The sequence below is a fragment of the Ochlerotatus camptorhynchus genome, unplaced genomic scaffold (genome assembly GCF_037179485.1).
Source record: "Ochlerotatus camptorhynchus isolate MF236.1 unplaced genomic scaffold, CSIRO-AGI_Acam_v1.1 ptg000274l, whole genome shotgun sequence".
NCBI lineage: Eukaryota > Metazoa > Arthropoda > Insecta > Diptera > Culicidae > Ochlerotatus > Ochlerotatus camptorhynchus.
The window spans coordinates 943,468-964,936 of NW_027040763.1; the positions used below are offsets into that span (position 1 = coordinate 943,468).

Consider the following 21,469-nt stretch of genomic DNA (forward strand, 5'->3'; position numbering starts at 1 on the left):
ACAAACTGCTATGGGACTGTTCATTAACTACGTAGACAGTTCAGGGGACTGGCAATTATCCACGGCCCATACACATTTAAAAAAATTGTGTATGGACATTTGTCAACGCAGGGGGAGGGGGGCAATAATCATAAAAAAAAACTGTCTACGTAGTTAATGAACAACTCCTCTTTAGATTTGTATTGAGGTTTCCATAAATTATGCTGATTTTGGGCGAATTTATAGACGATTTGGATTTGCGAGTGAGTTCATAATTTGCATGTTAAAATGTACACACTTAGAAATAACAAATTTTTCACGTGACAGAATTCATAAAGGATGAGACGTAAACAAACATTTCATGTAAAATTAAGTGCTCCGAGACTAAAAAGTACGTTACTCTACGAAAAAAAAAACATTTGATTGAGCTGAATTTCGCGTCTGTTAAGACTCAATTTTATGTCAAAATTGAAACTCAAATATGTCAGTCTCAGAAACTCATATACGTCAATCTAAATTTACATCAATGTTTCTAAGTGTGCAAGGTAAACGAAATGTGAATATTATGGTGGTTCATGTTCATGTATGGTGGATTACAACGACAACCCCAGACAAAACACTTTTGAAGCTTTAATATTTGATTTAAATTCGAAATCTAAATGACCATGCATTTTTATTTACATTATCATGATATGATTGCCAGAATTAACTTAGAATTCTGCTCCTAATTATCATGGAATTCTGCTTAAACTAACCAGAAAACTCTCCTTCTAATTCTCTTTGGAATTTCCTTGAAACTCCTTCTAAGAATTTGACTGAAATTCTTCTTTGAAACCTATTCTGACAATTCTTCCCACATTTTTTTTTTAATTGTAGTCAAAACTTTTAACAGAACTTTGTTGTTCAGTAATTTCCAGGGCTTTCAAAACATAAGATGTATGTGCATTACATTAAATGACTCAAAGAGTTCTGAAGATATTTTTCTCAAAAAAAGCTTCCGAAAATGTTCAGTTGGTCACGTCTTTAAAAAAAAAAGCACGGAATCGACGGAAAACAAATCAAGCGAGAAAACAGTTTTGGGTTTTCGCTCGATAGGGTAGAGCACTACTTCGTCGTAATCGCCCATTTCCGTTCTATCGATCATAAAAGATCAATAATATAATTGATTTCACCATGCACAAATCAATAAGAGGTTTGTTCAGATGCGTTAGTTCATTAGCTACTACAACATAAATCCTATTAGAGTGAATTGTATGAATATTTTCGCTCACAGAACAAAACAATAGAAGGGCTCCTAGCAAGTCCCCTTTTCCTACGTTTATCCGTAGGACGAAGAAAATCGAAAGGCGTTTCAATGCGTTAGGACGAAATTCTCGTAGAACGAATTTAGAATCAAGAAGCAGTATTAGATTTTAAACAATTTTTGACTCTTTATCAAATCCATGGAAAGGTGAATATATTTAGAAGTCATCTTTGAGAGAAATTTTCAATTTTTTGTTCAAACCCGTTCAAAAAAAAAGTAGGTAAAGCGCGGGTTGTACTTAGTATGACTCCTATGCGACTACCATGCGTCGTGACCATGCTTCAGTCGCTATAAATCAATGGAATTGAATTACTTTAATTTTTGAAAATACAAATCTATTTTTTGGGCTGCCCTAACATATAAATGGTCACCCTAAGACAAAATAAAAAATACGGGTCTTATATTTTTCGATAATGAACAAAACTACAATTTTTTACGAAATTCTGAGAACCACTACATCGTTCTGCTATGGGTAAAGGGTTTAGTAAAGGGTTTTTTTTTTCCAAAAGGGATGTCCTAACTTTTGTTCCATATTGTTGAAGCTACAAGTGTCGAATTAGCTGTCATTTATTCAGTGTGTCTTGCCAAATTGCCATAAAGAGTTTTAGCGTCCAACAGCACGTGCAGATGATAAAATTGTTTTATCAAAGTAAGTGTTCTTGGCGAGCAACGTTTCGAGCGCTTCGCCCATTTTACAGTCGCAATAATCGTCCTACCGAGAGGACTATTCGCAATGTGGTGAACAATTTCGGTGAAACTGGTTCGGTGAACGCTCAACCACCGCAGGCTTTAACTTGGCGAATTCTGCGTCGAGGCTTGGGTCTGCACCCATACAAGATCCAATTGATCCAGGAGCTCAAGTTTAACGATCATAGACAGCGCCGTAAGTTCACTGATTGGGTTTTGGAGCAGTTGGAAACAGACCCCGAAAAATCTTCTTGAGCGACCAGGCCCATTCCTGGATGAACGGGTATGTGAACAAGCTGAATTGTCGAATTTGGGACAATGTCAATCCACACGAGGACCACCAAGTGGCAATGCATCCCCAGAAAGTCACCGTTTGGTGTGCATTTAGGGCCGGAGGCGTCATTGGTTCGTACTTTTTCGAAAACGACGCTGGCGAGGCCATCACCGTCAACGGAGAGCGCTACAGGTCGATGATTACCAACTTCTTCTGGCCTTAAGTGGACGATATGGATGTGAACGATATGTGGTTCCAACGATGGTGCAACGTGCCACATAGCGTACGACACAATCGATATTCGGCATGAGCGATTTTTGGGCATGGTTATTTTGCGCGGAGGCGTTGTCATCTGGCTACCAAGATCGTGTGATTTAACCCCGCTAGACTTTTTTCTTTTGGGGCTATGTTAAGTCGCAGGTCTATGCCAATAAGCTGCAAACCACCGATGCCCTTAAAACCAACATTACTCAAGCCATCAACGAGATTCAGCCCGATTTGTGCGCCAAAGTAATGGAAAATTAGACCTCTCGGATGCACGGCACCAAGCGAAGCCTGGAAAACTCAGGGAATTTTATTTTGCAACATGAGTGGACATCCTCAGGCATATATACAGTCAGGAATCCTTATTGCCGGATTCCTTATTGCCGGTATCTCTTATTGCCGGATCCTTATTGCCGGGCTATCCGCGAATAAGGATACCCACAGCTTATGGGATTTTCACTAATGGGGGCTGTAGTGGATTATCTCATTTGTTTCAATACATAAAGCTATACTGTCTTCGACAAAGTTGCTGTACTGGGTTAGACCAACAAGCCTGTGCCATTGGATTTGGGTTAAATTGAGAACTACGCCGCTAGAGGCGCTTCACTTTTATGTTACTTATGACGGGCGCTATAATATATGGATCATATTTCCAACATAGAATATTTCGTGATTCTGACCATATAGATAGTTACTGTCTTGAGCAAAGTTGTTCAGGTGACCAAGTCCTTTCGGATGGTGGCCATATTAGTTCAGAACTCTCTCACTACGCAGCGCTAGTGTGCATGTGCAGTTCCTATATAAACTGTATCTCGAGAGCCTGGCCATATAGAAAGTTGCTGTTTTCAGCAAAGTTGTGCAGGTGAGCAAGTCCTTTTGGATGATGTTCATATAAGTTCAGAACACGCTCACTATGCGGCGCTAGTGTGCATGTGCAATTCTTATATAAACTGTATCTCGAGAGCCTGGCCATATAGAAAGTTGCTGTTTTGAGCAAAGTTGTGCAGGTGAGCAAGTCCTTTCGGATGATGTTCATATTAGTTCAGAACACGCTCACTATGCGGCGCTAGTGTGCAAGTGAATTTCCTGTATAAGCTGTATCTCGAGAACCTGGCCATATAGAAGGTTACTGTCTTCAGCAAAGTTGTTCAGAGGACTAAGTCCTTTCGGATGATCGTCATATTATTTCAGAACTCTCACACTACGCGGCGCTAGTGTACACATGAACTCCCTTAATATGTTATGTCTCCAAAGCTTGTCCATATAAGATGTTGCTGTGCAATGTGAGAACAGGAACCGGAAAAGGGATGACGTGTAGAGGCCGGAAATCGATGTCAGATGCCATTTTGGAATCCAAGATGGCGGCCATCGGTTCAAGAAAAACTGTCAAATACCGTACAATATGGATATTTTTGGAAAGGGGACGACGTGTAGAGGCCAGAAATCGATGCCAGACGTCATTTTGGAATCCAATATGGTGGCCATCGGGTCAAGAAAAACTGTCAAATACCCTATAATACGGGTATTTCCAGAGAGGGAACAACGTGTAGAGGCCAGAAATCGATGCCAGACGCCATGTTGGAATCCAAGATGGCGACCATCGGGTCAAGAAAAACTGTCAAATACCCTACCATATGGGTATTTCCGGATACCCACGACGTGTAGATACCGAAAATCGATGTCAGACGCCATTTTGAAATCCAAGATGGTTGCCATCGTTTCAAGAAAAACTGTCAAATACCCAACAACATGGGTATTTTCGGATAGGAGATGACGTGTAGAGACCGGAAATCGATGTCAGATGCCATTTTGTAATCCAAGATGGCGACCATAGGTTCAAGAAAAACTGTCAAATACCCTTCAATATGGATATTTTTGGAAGGAGACGACGTGTAGAGGCCGGAAATGGATGCCAGACGACATTTTGGGATCCAAGATGGTGGCCATCGGGTCAAGAAAAACTGTCAAATACTCTACAATATGTGTATTTCCGGAAAGGAAACGACGTGTAGAGGCCGGAAATTGATGCAAGATGCCATTTTGGAATCCAAAATGGCGGCCATCAGTTTAAGAAAAACTGTCAAATACACTACAATGTGGGAATTTCCGAAAATGGACGACGTGTAGAGGCCAGATATAGATTCCAGACGCTATTTTGGAATCCAATATGGCGGCAACATGTTTTTCATAAATAAGGCTTACCAAGAATATTGCGTATAATTTATTGTGTATAGCGTATCACTGAGCAAGATCGCAACATAACGTGGAAAATTCCTCAAAACAATAAAACGCTTTTAATTGTTTTGTTTTATTTTTTTCTATCGTAAACTACAGATTTATTCCTGGACCCCTCTACAGTGAATATGGTTGATATTTTCATCCACCACCTGGTGCGGCAGAAATCGAGTTAAAACTAAATCAACTCTCGAAGGTCGAAAGTTTCTGCACATTGGACAGCAATGTTGAACGGAGTGCAAAAATGCAAGATTTGCTAAGGGAAGTCGAGACCCATCTCACGGTGTGGAAGAACGAGAGTGACTAGAATGCATAAAACATGAAAGCGCTGGTTGGTTCTTTGTTATCGAAAGAGAAAATAAAATGTGGAATAAATCTGTAGCTTACGATAGAAAAAACAAAACAAATCATAGCATTTTATTGTTTTGAGGAATTTTCCACGTTACGTTGCGATCTTGCTCAATGATACGCTATACACAATAAATTATACGCAATATGCTTGGTAAGCCTTATTTATGGAAAACATGTTGCCGCCATATTGGATTCCAAAATAGCGGCTGGAATGTATGTCTGACCTTTACACGTCGTCCCTTTTCGGAAATTCCTACATTGTAGGAAATTTGACAGTTTTTCTTAAAACCGATGGCCGCCATCTTGGTTTTTAAATGGCGTCTGGCATCGGTTTCCGGTCTCTACACGTCCGGAAATACCCATATTGTAAGGTATTCGACAGTTTTTATTGAACCAATGGCCTTCATCTTGAATTTCAAAATGGCATCTGGCATCGATTTTCGGCCTCTACACGTCGTTTTCTTTCCGGAAATACTCATATTGTAGAGCATTTGACAATTTTTCTTGACCCGATGGCCGCCATCTTGGATTACAAAATGGCATCTGAAATCGATTTCCGGTCTCTACATGTCATCTCCTATCCGAAAATACCCATGTTGTTGGGTATTTGACAGTTTTTCTTGAACCGATGGCAACCATCTTGGATTCCAAAATGGCGTCTGACATCGATTTCCGGCCTCTATACGTCGTTCCCTATCCGGAAATACCCATATTGTAGGGTATTTGACAGTTTTTCTTGACCCGATGGCCGCCATCTTGGATTCCAAAATGACGTCTGGCAACGATTTCCGGCCTCTACACGTCATCCCCTTTCCAAAAATATCCATATTGTACGGTATTTGACAGTTTTTCTTGAACCGATGGCCGCCATCTTGGATTCCAAAATGGCATCTGACATCGATTTCCGGCCTCTACACGTCATCCTTTTTCCGGTTCCTGATCTCACATTGCACAGCAACATCTTATATGGACAAGCTTTGGAGTCATAACATATTAAGGAAGTTCATGTGCACACTAGCGCCGCGTAGTGTGAGGGTTCTGAAATAATATGACCATCATCCGAAAGGACTTGATCACCTGCACAACTTTTCTCAAGACAGTAACCTTCTATATGGCCAGGTTCTCGAGATACAGCTTATACAGGAAATTCACTTGCACACTAGCGCCGCATAGTGAGCGTGTTCTGAACTAATATGAACATCATCCGAAAGGACTTGCTCACCTGCACAACTTTGCTGAAAACAGCAACTTTCTATATGGCCAGACTCTCGAGATACAGTTTATATAAGAATTGCACATGCACACTAGCGCTGCGTAGTGAGAGAGTTCTAAACTAATATGGCCACCATCCAAAAGGACTTGCTCACCTGCACAACTTTGCTGAAAACAGCAACTTTCTATATGGCCAGACTCTCGAGATACAGTTTATATAGGAATTGCACATGCACACTAGCGCTGCGTAGTGAGAGAGTTCTGAACTAATATGGCCACCATCCGAAAGGACTTGGTCACCTGAACAACTTTGCTGAAGACAGTAACTTTCTATATGGTCAGAATCACGAAGTATTCTATGTTGGAAATATAATCCATATATTATAGCGGCCGTCATAAGTAACATAAAAGTGAAGCGCCTCTAGCGGTGTAGTTCTCCATTTAACCCGAATCCAATGGCACAGGCTTGTTGGTCTAACCCAGTACAGCAACTTTGTCCAAGACAGTATAGCTTTATGTATTGAAACAAATGAGGTAATCCACTACAGCCCCCATTAGTGAAAATCCCATAAGCTGTGGGTATCCTTATTCGCGGTTCCTTATTCACGCCCCCGTTACCCCGGCAATAAGGATTCCTGACTGTACATAAAGGCTTTGAGATCTAACATTGTTTTTCAAAACTCTTGATTTAGATTTTTTTTTCTTCTTCCAACTCTGTACTTGGAATATTCTTGCAGATTGTGGGATTTCAAAAAGAGATTGAGATTTTTTGACGTTGATAACACTGTGCAACAAATATGAACTTTTTTTCTAGGACTGACTTTCTTGTAAAAGTCATGAACATACCTATACCCTAACACGTCCTAATTTTTTGGTACCGCCCTCTTTATGAATTTTTGTTTATTGTCCCGATGTCGGTTGTATACTGCCTAACTAAAGCATGTTACGACATTGCCGTCTAAGAGTTTTTTTTTTGTAGAAAATGAATTGAGAAACATTTTTATTTTTTAGAACATTTGAAAACGATATCTTGTTGCCTTACCCCTCGTCTGGGTGATTTTTTTTTAAATTGGGTATCCCCTAAAAATCTAGAATTCATGTAAATTCACTGTAAAAACCATAGTATGTACTGGTATGTTGAGATTTCCATAAAGTAATTTCTTTAACAACCCAAAAAAATGCAAACACTCTCAATTCGATAATTTTAATCATACTTTATAGTTATTTTATTCAATTTTAAAAATATATTTACAAAACATATTATAATTTACAACATTTCAGACCAAGTTTTTTTTTTAATAAATTGAAGAGCAATGATAAAAATCAAATACGCGGACTTGAAAAAATTTAGAAAATCAGATGCTTGAAAAGTTTTTTCAGATGAAGTTAAGACTAAGGGAAATATTTGAGATGGTGAACTTTGAAAAATAGAAATACTCCCTTTCTGGGGCATGTAAAGTTTTCAGTGTTCGAGTATTAGACTTAAAAAAGGCGAGATTCGAATTTAAACAAAATTTCTCCATTCACACTCAACCGGGAAATGTAAGACTCCATTACAGATTTGCATAAAACGAAAATGTTGTAATGTTTCACTGCATGAACAGATTTTGAAATGTGGTCGCTGGAAGGTTTTTTAAATAATTTTGTCGTTTTTATTGTTGCTTATTTTTCGAACAAAGTTTCTTTTCCCAACTGCACTGCGACTAAAAAATCATCTCATGAAGGTTTTATACGAAAATTTTCATTCTAGAAAATCTTGCTTTTTCACTACAGTCCATTCTAAGAACTAACATAACATTTCTTGTAACAAAACATGCAGAGGATGTAAGAAATCCACCCTTGAATTCAATTTTCATGCCACTTTTTTGCGTGCATGGATTGAAATGTCAATTCAGGGACTTTGAATAATTTTTGAAATCTCAAGCTTAATTTCCAGATGCTGGACTTTAAATAAGTTTAAATATACATACCAGACTTCGCAAACTGAACTTTTGGACATTAAACAATGTTTTATGAATCCGAAAACTTGAAAAATTGGCATGATGTGATTTAGATATGGACAAAGATTTGACTTAGGATCAAATTAAAGATCGCCATCATTGGAACAATTCAAAATCCCAAACTTCGAACATATTCCAGAATTGTGGAACCTTGATAATCTTTTTTGTTTTACTGTAGTAATTTAGTATTTTTATTAGTACATTTTAGGTCACGCGTGATCGAGACTTACCGTTATTCTTATCAGATTTCTCCTTCTAACTGTATTTCAAAGTCAATTTTTGCATTTTTTTTCTGCGGTGAAATTAGAAAATGTATGTGGGTTCTATATTTTTTTTTTCAATTTTTTTTTCTGATTTTTTGACACTAGTTGCATCAAACATGGTTTTGTTTGAACATCGGAAAAAATAAAAATAAGACCGTGTAAAAAAGAGTTGGGTGTATGAGAAAACCAGGAAGCAAAATTTCAAAAGTTTATATTCCCTGCTGTTCGCTAATTTTTTAACATATTTTTATATGGAACCTGAAATAATATTTCATGTTTAACTAGTAAATTTATAGTTGAATCTTCTTTTTCCTAAAAAATGCACAATCCTATTTTTTCTATATTACTCAAGCGTTTGGCATAATGACCTTTGGTATACAAACGTGTGACATAAACATCGTGTTACATAACGATTATTATCACAAGCATAATGATCATGGTCTTGAAAATCATTGAATTAGCGAAAATGATTAAACAGACAATTTAGACGTTTGGGGAGTTGGAAAATGTCCACGGAAAACGTATGAACGTTTGTCTACGCAGGAGAAAGCAGGTGGCTTAAAATCTCTCAAAAATTGTCTACGTGGTTTGTGAATAGCCCCTTGGGAGCATGCATTAAGTACATCACGTGTAAATCTAAACCCTCTCCTCCCTTTCGTCATGCTTTTCCTAAACCTAATGCATTGCTTGTCACACATGTTATTGCATTTGACCTAGTAACTGAAAAAGTTTATGGCCATTATGCTGAATGCTATTATGTCAAATGTCACTAAGCCGACTTATGAAAAGTGTAATTTGGTATTCCTGAGATTAATCTGAAGTCTGATTTCGGCTTCTCAATCTAATAATCTGATTTAGTACGTTTGTTATTCGTCCCAACGTTTTAAGTGCTGAAATTTTGGGCATGAGCATGATTGACCGCCCACGGTTGCGACTCTGTTATTGCCAGATCAGTTGTAGTTACACAGAGCACCAATAGACGATGCTTGGGACTAGCAATCATCCTCAATGTGTAACAACTGGTGATCTCAACTAGGCAATACCAGCGCCGGCAGCGTCCGAACACAGGTCAAGAAAGGAATGGGTAGGAATGTGTTGACGTGACATTCACTTTGATGGAAACCGAAAACACCTCTGCCCTTCCTCGAGGAATCACTGGGATATTGGGTAAGAGGGTTGGGATTGCAGCAGGGTTCGTTTTGGTAAACGATAAGTTGAATTGATGTCCTAACGATCATATAACGCGAAGAAGCTTGAGGTTGAACCCACGATATTCTGCTCAGTAAGCAAAAATATTTTCCACTAGGCAAACGAACTCCTTTGTATTCACATTAACAAATAAAGCGATTAACGAATCTTGGATGTGGAGGGGCGTGAGATTAAACTCATGATGTTCTACTCAGTATGCAAAAATCGTCGCTCTAAGGCCACCAAGCCCCTCATATAACATCACGATCGCGTTGTTATTGCAACCATTCAAAACCGACCCCGCCGGTGACGGAAGTGACGATGTTAAATTTCACAAAACTCACGATAATCAAGCAATGTTACTATAAGCCTCCTTAAAATGACAGGGCTTGGGATTCATTCAAACTCAAACTCGACGGTGGTGTGTTTTAAGTGCTGGAATTTTGGGGACAAATAACAAACGTGTCGTTCTAAATTAGAGTGTTAGACTGATAACCCTAAATCAGACATAGTTTTAACTTCTACAGTCGACCACTACTCCACTACTTTGGGTCTTTGAAATATTTTCAAGCTCCCTGTTTGTGAAAACATTACAAAATTATATCTTTAAAAATCTGTAAAGATTCTGGTAATATTAAAATTGCTCACTTGGTTGAAAAAAAATATTTGTGGTCTTGAGAACTTTTTCATCATGCTGAATTTTCATCTGAAGACTGACATTTCAAGCTTTTTTAATAGCAGATTTCTCCTTCTTTGAAACATTACCGGTTCTCCCTTGTAGCCATAATGTTTGATATTTGTCTTGGATGAAGTATGCATTAACAAAATATTGTTTTTACTGCTTATTATTTTCTCAAACCGCGACAATACAAATGTCGCATCAGTGATAGGTCTATAATTGATTGATTGATTTCTTTATTATAGATTGAAAGATAGGTACATACACATTTTGGCCTCAAGACCTATTTGCCCTAACCATGCTTGGCATACACAGTTTTAGTCACGAACTGTTCATTTGCTAATAACTTTGCACACAGTTGGCAGTTCTTTTTGAAGCAGTAGATAGAATAGAGTGTAAGATTGTTATAGATATGTAAAAAAAGTAGATTTTAATGCTAGAGTAGAAAAAGTAGATTTTAATGCTAGTAGTAAACTGTTTTTGTTTTTGCGTTGTAAAAATGAGGTGAGAAATGCTCACTACACATCTCGGAGTTTAAGTGTTAAATTGATTAGTGTTGATTCGAATGATAAGATTGACCTACTCTTTGCATGTCTACAGTTTACTACGTTCCTACTCTATCAATTACCTTGAAGAAAACAAAATTTCAACAACTGAGTGAAAAGTTATTAACAAATGAGCAGTTGGTGTGTACAACTGTGCATGCCAAGCATGGTCCTAACGGTATTCGAACAAATGGCCCATCATCGTGTGTGTATTTATTTCTCATGTGAGCTTTGGTGCTAACTGCAAACACTAAATATCATCCATATTCTTGTTTTTGTTCGACATTTTCCATACATAATTTTCTTTTGTTTGAAAAATTCGGTTCGAGCAAAATCAAGAAATATGGGTGTACATCATTGAATCAAACTTTACTTGTGTAGACCGAACCTACGTTTGCAGTACTTGATAATCACTCTCAGTTTCGCTTGCATGCCTCCTCGAGATTCGATCACTCACGACGGATCGTTCTTGTTGAAAATTTCGTTCCGCCCGCACACCGTCTACGTTGTCACCGCCCGTAAATGGTAAATAGTTCAAATAGCAAAACAAGCAATCGTCACCCGTCGGTAAACGATGAGATAAAATTTTATGTAAATTTGGTTGTGTTGTTTACTTTTCCTTAAAATGCCATTTTTTTTCGGTGTCCAACGTACGCAGCAGCAATAATGCTTACGCATCCCACCTCAACCCCCCAAACAATCGAAGCCGGTTCGAGGCGAGTGTCGATGTCATCGAGCCCGGTCTTGTGTGGGACGAAAAGGTTTCATAATCACTTTACTTAGCATATGCGATGCGATGTGAGGCGACGACCAACCGACGACGACGACGCGTGAATGCTATTCATCTTGAGCTTATTGAGGGAGGGTGCGAGTAACCCTGAAAATTGTAAGCTTTCTGATGTCCAGAGGTGTCAATATTGGCTGAGGGTCAAATGGCTGTATATTGGAAGGGTTTCGGACTTCAGTCATTTGGCATAGCAGCAGGTGTAGCAATCGTGTTTGTTCATGTGTTCATGTGTACGAGCAATAATTGTGTAATTTATTGACTGACGAGATGGCTTTTGGCTATGGTCCAAACGAGACGCTCTAACTATTTCGAGTGATGTTAATAAGTGTTGGAAACTTTCTTCATCTGGTAGCAAGCAGATGGTCGCAATTTCGTTTCTTATTTGATCAATCGATACAACTTTGCGTAGGTGGAGCCCAGTTTTTTTTATAATTCTAACGAAAAGTAGGTTTGTTATTTTGAGCTCTGGAAAATTCCTATAAAATTTCCAGAATGTTACAACCTAAGCAAAAAAGATACATTCATACACTTATAAATCACACAATCAGATCTAACCAATCTTTCTTCCAATTTCCACTTCCAGATGCACCGTGGTCCTGTTCAACTCCAAAAAGCTCACACAGTCATTTCTGCTCAACACGGCCAAGAAGGCCATAACAGCGGTAGCGTACTCGCAGTGCGGCCGGTACCTGGCCACCGGTGAGTGCGGACACAACCCATCCATCAAGGTGTGGGAGCTGGACGTCAATGGGAATGGCAGCTACGAAAACGGTGCCGCTGGCAATATCGTGGCGGAGTTCTCCGGCCACAAGTACGCAGTCAGTTGCGTTGCATTCTCACCGACGGGCAAGTATCTTGTTTCGGTGGGCTCACAGCACGACAACATTGTGAACGTGTTCGATTGGAAGGCTAATTTGAAGATTGCCTCCAACAAGGTTACGGCCAAGGTCGTTGCTGTGAGCTTTAGCCAGGATGGGAATTACTTTGTGACGGTGGGGAACAGACACGTCAAGTACTGGTACTTGGAAGGTAGCCGGAAGTACAAGGAACCGATCCCGTTGATGGGAAGGAGTGCGATATTGGGGGAACTGCGGAATAATGATTTCTGCGCGGTGGCTTGCGGGAAAGGGGAAATGTCGGATAGCACATACGCCATTACGAGGAACGGGCATCTGGTGGAGTTCAATTCCAGGCGGTTGCTGGACAAATGGGTCATGTGCAGGACCAATGCGGCCAACTGTTTAGTCACCAGTACAAAGTATATCCTAGTGGGATGCGCCGAAGCCATTATCAGGTAAGTCACGATTAGGTTTCCTTCTGAACGTAAGTCTAAAGGTCTGGACCTCTCAGAGTATTCAACGCAGAGACCTTGGAATACATCACCACCCTGCCGCGGACGCATTTCCTGGGAGTGGACGTGGCACAGGGTCTCCACATCAATCACATGATGACAACTCCACAGAATGCCAAGTATCCGGACACGATCGCGATCGTGTACGATGAAAGCCGATGTAAGGTGACGAGCGTCTACAACGATCATAGTTTGTACATTTGGGATTTGCGGGATATTCGACGGGTGGGTAAAAGTAATTCATTCCTGTACCACTCGGCGTGCATCTGGGGTGTGGAAACTGTGCCATTTAGCTATCTGAAGAACAATGTATCGGATACGCTGCCATCGGATAGCTTCCTGACGTGTTCATCGGATGACACTATTCGGGTGTGGGACATCGAGAACGGCGAAAGCACCGAACTCTACCGGAAGAACATCTACAGCAAAGAGCTGATGAAGGTGATCTATATCGATGAGGAGCTGAACCATATCAAGGATGTGGACAATCCGATTCACAATACGGAGAAAAGCTCCAGCTACGACGGAAGGAACGGAGTACGATGCATCAAGATTAATCCGGACAACAGTCAGTTGGCTACCGGGGATAGGAGCGGTAACATTAGGATCTACAATCTCAATAATCTCAAACTTATCACAACGATCGAAGCGCACGATTCGGAAGTGCTGTGCCTGGAGTACACCAACGAAAAGATCGAACGAAAGCTGCTGGCCAGTGCTAGTCGGGACAGGTTGATTCACATCTTCGACTGCGAGGCCGGTTACAGGATCCTGCAGACGTTGGACGACCATTCGAGCAGTATTACCTCGGTACGGTTCATCGGATCGGGCAAGCAGTTCCAGATGGTGTCCTGTGGTGCCGACAAATCCATCATCTTCCGAAACTTCCAGAACAATGTCTTTCTGCGGGGCAACAACTGCTCTGGTAAAAATACGCTTTACGATATGGAAGTCGATAGTAACTATAAGCACATCTTGACAGCGTGTCAGGATCGGAATATCCGAGTCTACAGCACACAGAATGCCAAACATACCAAGACCTTCAAAGGTTCACATTCGGACGAAGGAAGTCTGATCAAGGTTAGTTTGGATCTGAGTGGCATCTATATTGCGACTTCCTGCACGGACAAGACTCTCAGCGTTTACGATTATTACTCCAACGAATGCATGGCCCGCATGTACGGGCATAGCGAGCTGGTGACTGGGTTGAAGTTCACCAACGATTGCAAGCATCTGATTTCCGCTAGCGGAGATGGTTGCGTCTTTGTATGGCAGGTTCCACATGACATGATAGTAACGATGCAAGCTCGTCTTTCTCAGCAAGCGCTTCGATCCGGTCATCAACCAATTCCGCGCCCATTATCCAATCCATTCACTGATGCCATCCTAGATCATTCTCCGCCACATACCGAACAGTTTGGATCACCTCCAAACAATCTCTTCATAGAGGACGCTCCAGTGACGCCGGGCTATCGATTTTCCGACGTCGGACAGTTGCCTCAATGGGCCAAACGGAAGCCTACGGAAGATCAGTCCAATTCACCCGTTCTCGGTAGTAGTCCCAGCCAGAGCCAGAACTTTGGCGGTCCTCCAAAACCGCGAGGACGTTGGGGTCAGAAGGGACAGTTCGATGAAGCATTGGATCTACGCAACATCGTCGATAGCCCATTGAACACCACCTACAGCAGCGACAAAACTGCATTGCATCATGCGAATAATAACAACACTCCAACTTCCGGATACAACAGCGGCAGCTCCAAAGACGTCTACAGCAACGCCTATCTGAGCGAAGATAGTTCGATCGACAGTGGCCGGGAAAACCGACGAGATATCACATTCCTGCAGCATAAGAAGATCTCCGAGACGAAGGCGCTGAATTCGCTCAATTCGGAGTCGAATACGGAGCACGATGGGGACGTGGAGGACATTTCCGATGGTGAACGGACCAGTTCCGAGCATGGAATGGTGTACTACCCGACGGCGGCGCCGTCCACGCCAACGTAAGTCGTTTGTTGCGAAAATACCTAATTCTTCCTAAATGAACAATTTTTCTCGGCAGAGATTTCAAAATCAACGAGATCGATGTTAACGAGCTGCGAAAATCGGTCCGACGGCAAAAGCTGGAGAAGCAAGGTTTGAGCACCGCTGTTCAGCTGCAGATGCAGAGCGCTGCCTCCACCGGAACCGGGACCGGTACGTCGGACGACGAAGACGAAGGATCGACCCCGAGTGGAGACAACGCGGACCGATCGCTCGCGTCCACTTTGGGAGGAAGCTCCGAAAGTATACCACAGCAGACATCGTCGACCTTCCTGCAGGCCGCCCTCGACGGACCGGCCAGCCTTTCGGACAAGGAACGAGGTGAGTTGATTCAATTTCTTGTTTAAAAAAAACTCATTTCAAATCGATTTTCCCACTCTTCCGCCAGTTCAAAGCCGCAAGAGCATCAGCGCGATGCACAACAACGATGCCAAAATCACGACCAGCATCTCCAAATCGTACGCCAACAACAAAAAGGAAGAACTGATGAAAGTTATCAACGAGGCCAAAGCAAAGCTGGAAAATGTAAGTACCAACCATTTCCAACAAACTTTCAAGATGAACTCTCTTTCCCCTCTTCCCCCTTCCGCACACAAAAAGAAGCTTCAATCGTCTGGAACATTTAAGCAATATGTCTCGTTTTATGTTTCAGTTTTTACGTTTCGTTCAACAACTCATCAACCCTTTCTCTCTCCTTCCTTCCATTGCGTTTATTCTAGGGGATTCTAATTCATAGTAAGCGTGACGTTAAATATTCATTAAATCTAGTTCATTCTAAGGTGAGAAACAGCGGTTCTTGCAGAAGAACCGACCCGATTACCCATTTTTCTCTCTCTATCTCTCTCTCTCTGTCCCCCTCACATTCACTGACTACTTCGCGGGCGGATCTCTCGTATACTAATATTTAAACTACTAGTACCGAATAACACACAACCATTATCGATGTGCTTTCAAATTAAATTGCTGCTGTTGACAATGTTATCCACCTTTTTTATGTCCTTTTAACAAAACAAAATGTGCTTTCACACTCTGTTCGTTATGACTTTATGGTGGGCATCCCGGTGGACCACGATGTCCAACCAAGGCCGCTGGACCCACACAATATGCCTCCACCGTCAATCATCTGTGCTTCATCTGTGATTGTGCTGGATTGAGATATCAATCATGAGTTTGATTTGTTGGAATCATGTACCCTCCGGGTACGGTGGGTGCAATTAATCTTATTGTCATTCCCATGCACTCTTTTGCTGTCGGCGATCTATGTTGATGCTGGTGTTTGTACGGCTGCTGGTGACTGGCTGTTTTGTGGATAAATGTGTCTTGAGGCAGTAGCTCTTGAATTTAGTGATTTGTTTCCAATTTGTTGCATGGATTTGAGGCATAAACACAATCAAGTTCAATTTTTGAATAATACGTAGTAGAAATGCGTTTATCATTGGAGTGAATTCATCATTTCATCTTTCGTGGTACCGATGGTCAGGAGATAGGCAGGGATAGATTAATGATGTAAAGAGCTGGTTATAGATAGTTTAGTGGTAATTTTCGGGCATTTTTTATTTAACTTAACATAAATAATACCTTGCAATTTTTAGTTGCTACTCCGCGATTGGAGCCTTAGGTGCCTAGTCCAGGGTGGCAAGGGCACCAGTGAAACCCGGAAAACCGGGAAAAAGTTGGGACTATATTTTCACCTGGAAAAACCAGGGAAAGTCGGGAATTTGAAAAATCTTCCAGGAAATTGATGTTGTTTCTATGATTTAAATAACTTCTGAATTTCACATCGGTGATAATTGTGAAAGTTTTATCAAAACGTATGTCATTTGTATAATTAGGTCAAAACTAATCATTTCCCACAACTGAAAAATTGCTGCAAGATGAACAAAGTTTACCTAAAGTGTTCAGTAGACGTATTGCCTATTTATATAATTTACAGTTTTTTCACGAATCAATTGGATTCGGTGAAGATAATTGATAATTGAAATTAACAGCTGAGCATAAAACGTAGCTAATTGCTGAGCCATTTTCAATTAGATTTATGTGTAATAGTTAAGCGGTCGCTTATTAGAGTGAATCAATAGTTTTCTTCCTAGCTTTATACTATTTTGGCTACGTTTTATCAGATAAAATTAATCCAAATGAGGGAATCTAAGCCTAAAGCAATTTCTAGCTGATTCTATATCTAAATCGTTCAGTTTTTAATCTATCATTTTCGGGTTTGCACCCGGTGAGAACGTTTTTCATATTGTTTCAGTTTGTCACTTGATTCGCTCTACTAATATAATATAACTAATCTTACACCAACACAGCCAGTTCATGAAAGCATCCTGGAAAATGATATATATACCTACATAATTTTTCTTGTCTATTTGATATATGTTTCACATCGAAGATGCGTTACACAAATCAAAACGGCCAGGTCTACTGTGCAGCATTTAAGGGGCAAGATGATTCAGAAATCGGGCCTGTTCAAATCGAACATTTAAACACGATGCTTCAGAATCCAATAAATGGATGAAACGTGGACATCTCGTACCGTACGTTCCGATTTTGGTTATTATATGATTGGTTGGTCGTTTGAAGCATCAAAGCTAGAAAGATTATGTGATGCTCCATTTTCTTCTGACGGTTGGGGCATGAGCACTAACTTTTGTCCTAGTCTTTTATGACTTATGGCTATAGCGCAATTACTTGCTTTCTGAAAAGAGAAGAGGGAAATGAAAAGGAGAAGGACAAAGGGAAAAGGATTATGTGAAATCTATGAACATAAACAATATTTTTGATTTGAAATATACAATATAGAAATGCATAACGGCGCGGTGGTCACTACCCGAGTCTTGTCACTATTATCAAGTCATAAAAAGTAACAAGGACTAAAATGTGATCCTTTGATTACTGGAAAATCCTGATTCCCTAGTTTGAAATTGTCACGACTAGGGTTCGGTGTTAGATCTTATACCAGTAACGCACCACAAAAAGGTGATCTCCCAACGTTACTGATTTGAAAAGATAAATATTTACAAAATGAAACGAACTCACCAAGTTTAGCCAATTGAACCTGAAGGCTGCCTGACATGTGTTGATGTAGAAGTCCAAATTGTAGACGAAGCTTGACGAAGATCAACATGAACTAGTCCGGTTTATGGTAGTTGCGCGGTTGCGTAGTTGCGCGATTTGAGATGTATGTAGTCGATTTTTGATGTGCATTGGTAAGCCTTTTCTTGGCCAATAGTCAGGTTCAACGCTGTGACTCAACGAATTATGGGACGCCTCGTGGAGGTTCTACTTGGCTTTGGAACAGCTTCTTAGCGGCAAATAATAATGACCTAGAATGAGGAACTAGAAATTGTCTCCTGAGCCTGGTTATGGCCAGATCAGCAACCGATAATAGATAAAAAAAAACTCCACAGAAAAAACAAACATCGAACACATGCACAGTCTACTCTCTTGTCACTTGATTCGCTCTACTGCTGTAAATATTAAGTATATGTGCAGTCATCTTCTTAGTACAATCAACACTTGTTCAACCATCTTTTAGCTTCCAACGATGGCTGTTTTTCTTTTCCATTGAGTGAATGAATTTACCACTAATTGATTAATTCAAAATCGATCGAAATACTCTTTCTTCCAAAACAAAAACACAATGTTTTGTAATCGTTTTCCCAACTTTCATAGAAACAGTTACAAAAATACTTCAAGGTAAGAGTGAATGCCGTAATACTTTATAGTTCTACTTAAGCTTAGTGGTCCATACATGCCCTCATTGTGACTTCAATTTATATGTATTTAAAAACTTCAAAATTGGCTTCACGTCGAGATCTTAGGAATATTTTAAAAATGCATAGATCTGAATCATCCTTTTTTATAAGGGTTCAATGTATTGCAGTAGTCTGACAAGCTTAACTCTCAAGGGCCACCCACATTAGATCCGTTTGCGTTGTGTTGACGTAAATTTGACAGTTAGACAATAGATTTAGCTGTCACTTTGCCGCAACGCGTCCGATCCGGATCTAATGTGCGTGGGCCTTCAGAGTAGCAATGGTGAAAACTAGCGCACAACATCCACACGCTGTATTGGTACACAGAAAGTGAATAACGGATGGCAACTAAAATTTTGGAATTTCTTTCTCAAGCTGTCAAAAAAAGACAAACATACTTGAAGAAGGTCTGATTTATTGAAATTAAAGATACATTGTCCATTGTTGAAAAAAAATTAGTGAACATTTGAAAACGGTCCGTAATCGGATGTTCGGCGAAGCTTCCGTTTGATGTCGGAACAGGAACGTTGTACGGCCTTCATGTCAACTTTGCGAATGCATCTCTTGATTTTACCAAACAACTGTTGGCAATTCGTGGCTCTCCAGTTATTTTTGTACACCAAGGAGCTCAAAACCCCGAAGAAATCTTCGATTGGGCGACACTGAGGCAGATTTGTCGGGTTGTGGTTTTTGGGTACAAATGGGATCGAATGGGTATTCAGGAACGATTGTGTTTTTTTGGCGTAATGCGATGACGCTTTATCCGGCCAAAACACGTATTGTCCATCAGCATGATGTTTTTGTAGAAACGGGATCAAAATTTTCTTCAAAAATTCGTTCTGGTACACATATTGATTGATTGCCAAACCAGAGGGTTTGAACCATGGCACGAGAAAGAGAACGAAGTCCTTTTGCGTCCATAATTTTGGCTGGTCTTCCACTACCTTGCTTGCGAGCAGTTGTTGGGGATCTTAGGATATAGTAAACAGTCGAAGCCGCAACATTTTCGCTTTTAAAATGTTGTACCGTATACTTTTTGCCGAGATTTCTGTGCAGTTCGTAGAACTGCACAACGCGCTCGCGAAATACTTCTTGTTTCGACGGCATTTTGAGCAAAACTGAGCAAGCATAAACAAAACAGAAAATACTAGCAGAAAGAGGAGAGAGAGAGCTAACACATACACACTCTTATTTCTCTCTGAGCTCGTTTGTTGTTGAGCATAGAGGCCTCGAAAAAATTCCAAAATTTTAGTTGCCACCCGTTAGATCACCCAAGTAACAATTATGCATTTATGACCTTGATTTAGACCTGTATAAAGCTTTAAAACCTTGATAAAACTTCCAAGGCAGCTGAATTGATAAAGTTCCAGGAGAAGGACTGAAAAGCTGCGTACCTGTTGATCTCTTTGATCCATGACGATTTGCTGAATCTCGTAAGGGACAAGGAAGGAAAAAATGGGCCCAGTTTGCTGCTTACTGAAGTCTATACAATATGAGATCATTATCATACGATTATCACTATCACGCATTTTACATTAGAGGCTGTTCATAAACTAGGTATACAGTTTTTGACTTATTTTTGACTTCACTCTCCTCCCACTTAGAAAGTCTTCAATACATTTTTTTATTCATTTGGACCGTAAACTTTTGCCACCTCTCGCTTTTAAACTATCTACGTAGTTTATGGATAGCCCCTTATCACAATACATGTGTGAACACTATCATTGTCGTTCTATGAGTATGGTTCTATCAGAGCAATTGTATCCGACCTTTGGTTGACTGGGTACAATTCTTTGCCATAATTCAATGTGTTAAACCATATTCCATTTCTAAACCCTAATGACAAAACAACATATATTGTTATAAAAAATATTCATTGTTAACAAACAACTGGAACATTTACCAAAATTATATAAATTCAGTGTCAACATATCAAAGGGGCGTTACTGCATTTGTGAACAATGGCTTTAGCCGTCGATTTCTCGCGAATAAAAGCTCACTGATGGGGCGTCCCTTGCTCAGTCGGTAAAGGCACAGCTACAAAGCAAGACCATGCTGGAGGTGTCTGGGTTTGATTCTCGGTCCCGGTCTAGGATTTTTTCGGGTTGGAAAATGTCTCGACTTTGGGCATAGAGTATGATTGTACTTGCCACACAATTATACTATTTAATGCAAAAATGGTACAGGCATCGAAGGCTCTCAATTAATAACTGTGGAAGTGCATCTAGAACACTAAGTTGAGAGCACGCACTAAGCTAATATGCGATAAGCAATAAGCTTGAAATGCGAGGAAGAAGAAGATGAAGTCAAGAAAATTAATGACACTAACATGTAGAGGAATGTTTCCTCTATCAGCTAGCATTATTAATTTGGAGGGGTGTGCTTTTAGTGTCGAGAAATCGATGGCTTAATATATTGTTTATGAAAGCTATTACGCCCCTTTGAAATGTTGGCACTGAAATATTTTATAATGTTAACAAAAAATCAAAACAAAGAGGTATGAAGAATCTATCTTATGCTATCTAATCTCTTCAAAGCTTGCTGAAACTATAATCC

General features: G+C 40.2%; 1 protein-coding gene across 1 annotated transcript in view; it reads left to right on the forward strand.

Moving 5' to 3' along the window:
* Positions 1 to 21,469, forward strand: part of Wdr62 (WD repeat domain 62) — a 107,731-nt gene that overhangs the window by 65,057 nt on the left and 21,205 nt on the right. Inside the window, exons 3-7 of the mRNA XM_065227643.1 lie at positions 12,351 to 13,061; positions 13,118 to 15,118; positions 15,178 to 15,479; positions 15,547 to 15,683; positions 15,878 to 15,937. Of these exons, the coding sequence (XP_065083715.1) occupies positions 12,351 to 13,061; positions 13,118 to 15,118; positions 15,178 to 15,479; positions 15,547 to 15,683; positions 15,878 to 15,937 (3,211 nt within the window). The remainder of the gene's footprint in view (positions 1 to 12,350; positions 13,062 to 13,117; positions 15,119 to 15,177; positions 15,480 to 15,546; positions 15,684 to 15,877; positions 15,938 to 21,469) is intronic.